The sequence below is a fragment of the Dipodomys ordii genome, unplaced genomic scaffold, assembly GCF_000151885.1.
Source record: "Dipodomys ordii isolate 6190 unplaced genomic scaffold, Dord_2.0 Scaffold189, whole genome shotgun sequence".
NCBI classification, from domain to species: Eukaryota; Metazoa; Chordata; class Mammalia; order Rodentia; family Heteromyidae; genus Dipodomys; species Dipodomys ordii.
Window position 1 is genome coordinate 449,642 of NW_012267405.1, and position 9,859 is coordinate 459,500.

At 47.6% G+C, this 9,859-nt stretch overlaps 1 protein-coding gene across 1 annotated transcript in view; it reads left to right on the forward strand.

Annotated features, from left to right (window-relative positions):
* The window catches only part of Ebf2 (early B-cell factor 2), a 198,705-nt gene that overhangs the window by 14,575 nt on the left and 174,271 nt on the right, over positions 1-9,859 (forward strand). Inside the window, exons 3-4 of the mRNA XM_013034430.1 lie at positions 361-434; positions 6,552-6,620. Of these exons, the coding sequence (XP_012889884.1) occupies positions 397-434; positions 6,552-6,620 (107 nt within the window). The 5' untranslated portion in view covers positions 361-396. The remainder of the gene's footprint in view (positions 1-360; positions 435-6,551; positions 6,621-9,859) is intronic.

Sequence of the window (9,859 nt, forward strand, 5' to 3'; positions counted from 1 at the left end):
TCCACTTATCCCAGCCCCCTCCCTGCATGACCTTCTGGGTCAGTTTGCACACTACCCTATATCACCCTAAACCCTGTCCAAGCCTCTCTCTCCAATTGTCTCCAATTGTTGTTTTAATGAGGGGACAAGGGATGGAGCAAAGGGATGTAGAAAGCAAACAATTACTGGAAGACTTGCCTCCTCCCCAATATTCCTTTTCACAAAGATCTGAGGGGGCAAACTTCTTTATTACTGCACTTCAGTTCATGACTCAAGCTTCTGCTCCCCGAATTCCTAGAGGGAGCAGACGGTGGGGAGGGAGACGATCTTGTCTTTGCCCTAAAGTACTTTCTTTGTGCCTCCGCGTCTTCCCGCCGGCAGCCCATAGCTTACGAGGGACAAAATAAGAATCCTGAGATGTGCCGAGTTCTCCTGACACACGAAGTCATGTGCAGGTAAGAGACACCCTCTCCTCGGGCTTGGTTGGAGAGCCAGGCAGGCCAGCCTCACCTTTGTCTTCAGAACATAGCTCTTAGGATTTGGAAACTAAACTCCAGAAAGATCCACGGTTCCTGGCATGGCTGGAGTTTGCTCTGCTGGGTGGAAAGCCCGGGCTGTCTGTGGCTTTGGGGTTCATATCTGGGTTCCCCCAATCCCCTTACACTTACCACAGCTGGGGGTGGGTGAAAGCTGGGTTCCTTCCCTGCCCACTCAGGCAGCACTTGTGGAGCTGAGGATAGACCCAAAGACCTGGAAGCAGAGACTGAGGGTTGAGAGACCCGTTTCCTGGGCACTTCCCCCGCGCCTAGGCCTGGCTGTCTCTGGATGAGGTGAATTCTTTTCAGCTCTGAAGGTGCCCACTCCAATGACTTCACAAGCTGGTGCTGGCACTAATGCTTTGTTTTTAAAATGGGGGTGGGGTAGGGCCTTGTTTCTCCGGTTAGAAGGAACCTCTGGGTAGAAAGATCAATCCTGGTTCCCACCTGTGAATGAGGTGCAGCGGTGGGGGAAAGGCTGGCATGCTGTAAGTTCTGGGTCCACAGCATTAGCTGGAGTCTTGGGCTCCCCACTGCAAGAGGCCCAGGCTGTTAGCCTCTTTGCTCTCCTCAGCCTTTGCCCTCTACCTTCTAGAAAGCTTGAACCCTGGGCATTGGCCTTTCCCTTCTGCTTGAGTAGAACGAAAGTTTCAGAAATTAGAAGAAATTCATCTACACACTCGTTGAACAGAAGGTTTTTGAATGTCTACTCTGTGCCCAGGATGGGGCCGGAGGCTTAGAGACCGTGGGGTCAGTGGGAAGAGGGTGGTTTTGTACTAAGAATGTGACAGCTATTCTATAAGCACGTTTTTTTCCCTCCCTACAGCCCGATTAGAGGGAAAGTCTCAGTTCTTCTTTCCTCAGACCTTGCTCTACCAATTGTTTCCCAAGGACAGGATTGCTAGTTTGGGATAATTGCAGGCCATCTAATTTAGTCCTGAGTATTTTATGGGGGCTCCCTTAAGCCCTTATGTCCCTCTTCAACTCAGGAAGAAATCATAGCAACCAGACATGTTTGTTTAGATTTTTGAACGAGTATTGGGAGGTGGAGGGGGAGGAACACCACATCAAACCGCAAACTTCAGCTGGGCCAGATCTTGATGGAGGGAGATCCAGGCTGTCTAACTACAGGAGCCTGCGGATGAGCCCTGTGCTCCTTTAACTCAGGGCCCTGATAGATTTGTTCAGAAAGAAAATACTGTTCCAAGATGCACTTGCGGGTAATAGCTAGATTAAATAATCAGAAGGCTTCGATTTGGTTGGCTAGTCAGAAGGGAAGGTTTAAAAGAAAATCCTCTCTACACTGTTTAAATGTCTTTGTTTTGGAGAAAGAACCCTCGCAAAAGAAAACAAAACCCCAAACCAACCCATTATCTAATGAATCTTTCCGAACACTTGAAATAATACTTGCACGCTCCATCCAGCTGCAGTGAGGCTGACATTTTTTATTTTTTAAGCTCAAGCAAATCCTCCTCATTTTATGCTGTTTAAGTAGCAGCATCAATTTTTAAAGCCTCTAGTTTAGTCTGCATTAGTAACACAATATAAAAATTTAATGTACTGTAACTTTGCTGTATCGGAGGGCTGAGAAAATGCTCTGCTCTTTTCTTCCCAAACCAGACTTTGAAACACATATTAATTATGGGCACATAAATGATCCATTGGATGGGTACTGTCTGCAGTTTTCCAAATAAGTGTGTGTGTGTGTGTGTGTGTGTGTGTGTGTGTGTGTGTGTGTGTGTTGGGAGGTGATCCATGTGTAGGCAAATATTGACTGCCTCTGAAAGGGAATTTCTCATTCAGTCTGTCAGTTAGAGGGGCTGAGGCCTCAGGAAGGAGAAAAGTTTCTTCTCCCACATTTTCAGACTCGGTTGTCGCAGTGAGGGTGCATGTGCATCGAAGAACGTCCTGATTGCTTTGTCAGTGATGACTGCACATATTTACTTTCGCCTGGTGCATACTGGGATGTTTCTGGGAGTGGTTTTATGTTCGGTAGCCTTTAGGAAAAGGCTCCTCCATACACTGGTGGTTAGCTTTGAGGGCTGGGGAGACGAAAGCAAAGGCTGTGGAGGTAGAACTTTTTCTCCCTCTCCCGGATGGCCTCTGCCTTTCCCCGCTCCCTGCCTGAGTTCATTTTGCCAATTATGTTGCTGCCAGCTACCCCTGTGCCCTCAGTGCTCAGAGGGTTAAAAGGTATTATAATTTGAACAGAAGTCTTCTCAAGGCTACAGCTGGCTAATAACAGAGTTGTATTGAGCGCGAGCAAACCTCACAGCTGTGACTTTTTGCCACAAGGCGCAGGCTAGACAGGGTCCTAATCAGAGGGACCAGCCGGGCAGTGGGGCCAGTGTCTTTATCGGCCAGATGGTGTGAATTTAGACACTTTTGTTATGCAATCGCAGGGAGGAGTTGGGGAGAAGAAAACAAAACAAAAGCCACCATGCTGTGCGCTTATTTGAGTTTGAAATTAGAGACAGATTTTTGAAAGTTGAGGGTTGAATTTTAAAAACGATTTTGGAAGAGGAGAGGGCCACATGAATTCATCTTGAGCCAGACTTTGGCTGACTGGACACCCCAAGTCCAAATCTAGGGCTTTTATTTTATTGATGATTATTTTTCTTTCCTAGTTATCTTTTATCTCCTTTTAGCCTTTCTGAAAGATCCAGGTAAGGTTTAGGGTTGTGATAAAAATGTCTTGTATGTTCCCACCTTTCACGCTTCCCCTCCCCCCCCAACTTGTCTTATTCTTTCTCTTTTCCTCTTCAAAGACTCCATGTGGAGACAGGAAAAGAGGCCTGGACTCAAATCTACAGTGTTTCAAGTAGAAGGTTCTCCCAATGAGGAGGAGAATAAAATAAACCAAACTAAGCCAGACAGTGAGGCAGGGGTATGGCTTTTCTCTTTACTCATTGCTGTAAGGAGCACCCCCAGCTGAGCCCCTGGGGTAGTTAGAAATACAAGTATTAACCTACCACCAAGTTCACTTCCCTCTTCTCTTTGTTTGTTTGTTTATTATCTATTTATTTTGCAATGATTATGAGTGAAAAAAAAGCAAAACAAAACTCTTCTCAGGAAGTCCAGACTTGGAGACTTGGCTGTTTATAAAATAACCCTAAGAGCCTTTCTACTACAGTAGTGAATCTGAAGTTGTCTATTCAGGCTTTGTCTGTGCAGCAGGGAGAGCAGAATGGAGTTAGTTATGTGAGTGATCAGAGACAGGTTCTTGAGTATCACCTGTCCACAGGGTCCGGGAGGTATGTTGTTAGCATGGAGACTGGATGTCACTTAAGCATCGAATTAAGAACAACTAAGACATATTAATGAGACCTTCACTTTAAAAGAAAAAGAAAAATAATTTTCTCTGGTTAGTTTACAGACCCAGAGAAATTGAAAAAAGGGTGAAAACAATCAGGTCCTATTACTATTATTTTTAAAATACTTTTACTATTGTAGTTTGATCACCAAGTGGGTAGATACTCACTTGTATCTCTTCTGGGCTGGGTACAAACATGAGAGATTTTATTTAAATGTGTAACCGTTGGAAGGCAAAGGATTGGGTTCTAAAGTTTCTTTTGCATCTCCTTCCCTTCCCCGAGTGATCCAGTCGCATTGTGCTGGCACCAGGCTTATGCTGAGATCTGTTTTTCTTTTCCTCCAGAGGAAATCCCTGTGGAAAGCAGCTGAATTCAGCTGAGCAATTTGACAAACCTACTCAGTCTCCTCAGAATCATTCCTCTCTAAACGAAACAGATTGGCGCATTGTGACGGTGTAATTAAATCGTACCCCCCGGCACACATATTTAGGGTTCAGTTGGTGAGTGGGTGATGTAAAGGAGTCGAGTGTGGAGGTCTTTAGGCACCTACCACTGACGAGTCTTTTGAAATTGGGTCTACAATGCGGTTTGTCTCAGAGGCTTATGTAGAAGTTAGATGTAAGCAGTAGTGGAGACACAGGGAGGTGGTGGCCTTAGGTGGGTGAGGGGGGGAGACTAGGGAGAGGAGGTTTGGGGAGGTAGGAGGGTCACTGGCCAGCTCTCCTATTGGTGCCAATTTTGGGATAGATTGAATTTTTTTCTTTTTGTTGGACATGGGGCCTGAGCTCTGGACCTGGGCACTGTCCCTCAGCTCTTCAGCTCAAGGCTAGCGCTCTACCACTTGAGCCACTTCCGGCTTTTTCTGCTTATGTGGTGCTGAGGAGTTGAACCCAGGGCCTCATACATGCAAGGCAAGCACTCTACCACTGAGCCACCTTCCCAGCCCCACAGATTGAAATTTTAAAAGTTCAGACCTAGTATAATTGTAAAGGCCAAGTATGAGTTCAGAAAGTCCCAGGCTGCTGTTTAGGAAAGTTGAGAGAATTCTTTTGCTGTTGTTGTTGTTACATTCTACTAATTTGATTAAATTTGTGGAAGCTTCCTTGTACCCATTTGATGAAAATGTCCAAGTGTGTCTCAAGTGTATTTTACTTTCGGTGGGGAGGTGGGGGGGGGTGTATTGGCAAAATGGTTCACTGGCTAATGGACACATCTCTGCGGGAGAGAGATTGACTGGCAAAGTTTTAAAATATTAATTTATGTTTAATTCTGTGGAGGATCAGAGGGTGAATGGACTACAGAGAGTAGGGCTCTGACTGGGCGGGGACATGGCTGCCTTCCCAGGCTCCCTGACCCCAGGGCCTTTGCATAGGATGCCCTTGGCATCCCACAGCCTTGTCACTGAAGCCTACCAGGGCTCTAGCCACAGTGGAACCCAACATTTCTGTGTAAGCTCAAAGGGGTTAAAGAGATTTTCCTGCCTTCCTGCAGCTGGTTAGAGGCAGGCTAGAGGCCAGAGCCCCAGACACTGTTTAGCGGTGTCTCAATGGCAGTTCACCAGTGCTGAAGTTGGAGACCCTGCCATGGGAAAGGCAGCCCTGGCTGCTAACATTGATTAGACTCTTCTCCAACTGAGTGGATGATCATGATACCCTTAAAAGCCACGTCAAGGCCATCGTCTGAGTTGACTCCAGACACGCTCAACCGGCCGAGAGGCCTTCAGAAGTCTGTAGCTCTGACAAGCAGCATTGGACTGCTCTGTCTGTCTGTCTGTCTGTCTGTCTTTCTGTCTGTCTGTTGGTCTTTCTCTTCTTCTGAGTACTTCCTTTCTGTTGTACTTGCATTGGGGGCTCCTTGTATCTCTTTCACTCAGCGAATCCCTCTGCATTTATCCAGCTGTCTGGGTATCAGCCCTTTGTTAAAGGGGAGTTCAGGGATGTAGAGTTCTCAGAAGTGAGACTTGTATGTGGTCCAGTCCCATTTCACTTCCAGCCTTGGTGATGATTGTTGAAGCTGGTATTCCCTCCCTCTCTCCCTCCCTCCCTCCCTCCCTCCTTTCCTTCCTTCCTTCCTTCCTTCCTTCCTTCCTTCCTGACAACACACCTCCTTCCTCTCTCCCTCCCTCCCTCCCTCCCTCCTTTCCTTCCTTCCTTCCTTCCTTCCTTCCTTCCTTCCTGACAACACACACCATAGTTCTGATCTTCTTCCTTTGCCTTCGGGATGAGGGAATGAATGAATGTCTCTGAAGGACATTAAATTCTCCAAAGAAAGACCTTATGTAAATGAGATCTGTGACTGCTCCCTGCCCTCCATAGAGCACACTTTTCTTCTACCTTCTTTAAATATTTATTGAGATACAAAGATGTAGAATATACAATCACAAAGTAAACGAACACCAGCCTGGAAATGACGTTGTAGCCTTAAGATCCAACCAGCTGTGATTTAATTATCAGCATGGATTTGGGGGAATTGTGCATTGAAGAGAATTACCTCATTGGTGAGCCATAGAGTGAGAATTTGGACGAATATGTTTTGGCATCAGGGTCAGATTAAAAAACAAACAAGCAAACATATAGCCACACATTTTTTCCTTCAAGTAGCTTCTAGTTGGAGGCTACTTGGACATATTCATTTTTTTGAGTTATTTTTAATGTTGTATGCTCATTGTATTTTCTTTTTTCTAACAAAATTCTTTTACTCTTTGGCTTCCCTTACGCTGCAGTCGGTGTTGCGAAAAGAAAAGCTGCGGAAACCGAAATGAGACACCTTCCGACCCGGTTATCATCGACAGGTAGGGGAACCTGTGGTTTCAAAATCTTTTTTTTTTTTTTTTTGTTTTGTTTTGTTTCTTTCCTTCATGAAGCTCCGCTGAGAACTGCTCCCCGGGGGCTGTGATGTAATGTTGTTTTCGTGTTTTCTTCAAGGCTACTCAGCTACTCGGGCAAGGTTGGCCTGTCTTGGAGCAATGTCAGGACCTTGCTTTCAGAACACACATCTCTAAATGGAGGAAGGATTCTTTTCCAGGTGCACACACGTTAGCTCAGAAGGAGTGTGTGTTAGGAGTGAGAGGGCAGGGTGTGGCTCTGCTAGTTCCCTGGGAGCCATGCACCCCAAGTTCACCGCCCGTGGCTGCTGGGCTTGAAGCCTGTCGGCTCTGATTACCACTCGGAGCCTGTGACAAGATTGTTCTTGATCCAGTGACGTTTCTCCCCACCACAGTGGACCGCATTCTGGATTCTATGTTGTAGTCTTTGGGACAAGATGCTAGTTTGCTGACATGTGATTTAGGCATCTTGCAGCTGTCGTGAGTGTGTGTGTGTGTGTGTGTGTGTGCGTGTGTGTGTGTGTGCGCGCATGCGCGCGCACATAGGATTGGAAACAGAACTTACAGACCAACGAAGGAATACCAAATTAACTCCCAGCAATCATGTAATTTTTAAGAAACCCCAAATTCCCACCCCTAATTTTTTCTTTTTCGTTAAAAAACGGAGTAATTCCCCGTTGCTTCTTTCTTTGGGTTTTCATGTTTCTAGCCAGGTCCTGAAATGGATTGGAGAGACCGCAGTCTCCAAAGTTGTTATTCCAGTATTCCCAGGAATTCTCAGCTGGGAGAGCCCAACCTCTGGCATCCTTCCCAGAAAGCCAGCTTGGTTTCCTTGTGCAGAGTAAGAGCGGCAAAGTGCAGAGTAGCGAGCAGCGGTAGATGTAAGGATCGAGGAGGCTGCAGTTCCAGGCCCATCTTCGCCCCTGACCCAGGGCACGGCGTGTTTTTAGCTTCTCTGGTGTGGTGATGGTTGAAATGTCCATGGTGTTCGCGGAGATACCTGGAAGGGGGTGGTAGGCAAGTGGAAAATGTCGGCTGGATGCCTACGGCGCCTCTGCCATTTTATAGAGCTGTTTGGGGTTTCTCTGGTATTTCTGAAAGTGCAGACAAGTTAAATATACAGCGTTGTAAGGACTCTGCGGGATCATTCGTCTTCTGCTTTTTAGAGATGAAAACACTGAAGTGCGGAGTGGTGACATGGCTTGTGCAATGCGTGGGGGCGGGGCAGGTGCTAGAGCTGGTGCTTCCTCCCCTCGCTCTCCCAGCATGCTCTCTGTCCCAACTGCTGTGTCAGTGACCTGGGCCCCCTTGTTTCTGGGATCCCTTGGGATCTTCCGGGGTGGGGGGCAGAGTGGAGCGTGTGATCACGAGCAGCTGAGATGCAGCTCCCCACGTTTCCAGCTTGCACGCTGCGTGCACTCATCTTCAGCTCCTGCTCCCCACTCACTTCCCAGTCCCCTTCCAGGAAGGCCTCAGACTCCCGAAGGTGACAGTCTCCTTGTAATACACACCCGTCACCCCCCTGAAGCAACATGTGCTCATGTACAAGCGCTGACCTGCGTGCATGTGCACACGTGTGTGCACGCGCACACACCCACACCCACCCACCCTCCACTGACTCCATAGTTCTTGCCCGCATCCACAGACAAAGTTAGATCTGTTCAGCTTCTTTTCCTTAGCAAGACATGTTACCTGCTCGGGAGAAAGTAGTCTTTCTTGTCTCTGGATCTGATCTCTGTTGCTTGGTGCTAGAATGCCTTAAATTCTGAGGTTGTGAAACTTGTACCGTGGCTGCCTTTCAGGGGGTTTGATGAGATGGTGGCATTATTATTATTATTAATTTTTCCTGTTCTCTGTACACTAATATAGCCCAATGGTATCATTGGGTCATATGAAAGATGCAGTACTTTTGAAATGTGACATCAGCGTATGGAAACATACATGCTGGAGTCTCATGTATTGGCCAGTTTTTGAGAGTTCTTACTTTATCCTGAACACGTGCGTGGGTGCCTGTTGTTTACCTACATTATTCACTCATCAGAATGTTGGCTTATGGATTCTCGGTGGCTTTGGGGTGTGCCTTAGCCCCTCTTGGAAAGCCGAGGGGCTTGAAGTCAGGGTTCTGCGGACTGGAGGTGGGAGGGAGCTTGGGTGACCAGGGTCTGGTCGAGTGGTGTCTCTGGCGGGTCCCTGGGTTCCATGTGTGCCAGCGTGGAGGCCTCGTGTGTCCTCAGCGCGCACCAAATGGGTGCAAAGCGGCCTGTCTCAGATTCCTCCGACTGACTACGGTTGGACCAGCTAATGGTGTCCGTCCTTCTCTCCACCCCTCCCAGATGCGGGTAATTTACACGGTCCCTCGTGGAGTCTCTCCATAGCAGGGGCTCTGGCTTGAGGGAGCTTGCTCGCTCCACTGGAATGGCACAGGTTTGAGGGGAAGGAAACCCAGGGGCAGTTTCTGAACTTCTTACCCCCAAGGACCCCTTCATTTCTGCCTTAGTGAACGCAGGCAGTTTTGCTTTATGATTTTGCGTTCCACGTCGCAAGTGAGTCCGCTGCAGCTGTGAGCTCCTTTCTTACTAATCAAAGACATGTAATAGAATAAAACATTAAAAACAAACAGACCTCCTCTCAGGTATGTCTTTGCTGTGTCTCCGTGGCCAGTTGAGAGCCAGCATTACCACGCCTGAGGCTCCAGCACACAACACTGGGCTTCCCGAGAGCCAGCACCGCGCGTGCACAGGCTGCTGGGAAGATGAAAAACAGCTTTTGCTGTCTTGTGGTTCCTTAATTGAAAACCACCAGTTTACAATGGGGGCTCCATCCTCAGTTACTTAGAGATACATTTCCCAAAACTTAGTCCCAGATTTGCAGGTCCTGCCTACTCAACACGGTTAAATTGTTCCCTGTCCGGATCTCTGGCGTTCTTGAATAACCATGGCCCTGCTCCTAAAGCCAGGCCAACACCCAGCTCCACAGCACCTGCTAGTGGGCCCAGAATCCTCCACAGTATCATCATTGCCGTCATTGTCACCTTCCTCCTCCTCCTCCTCCTCTTCTTTCTCCTCTTCCTCTTCCTCCTATTCCTCCTCCTCCTCTTCTTTCTCCTCTTCCTCCTCCTCCTCCTCCTTTTCTTTCTCCTCCTCCTTCCCTCCTTCTTTTCTCTCCTTCCTTCCTTCCTTCCTTCCTTCCTTCCTTCCTTCCTTCCT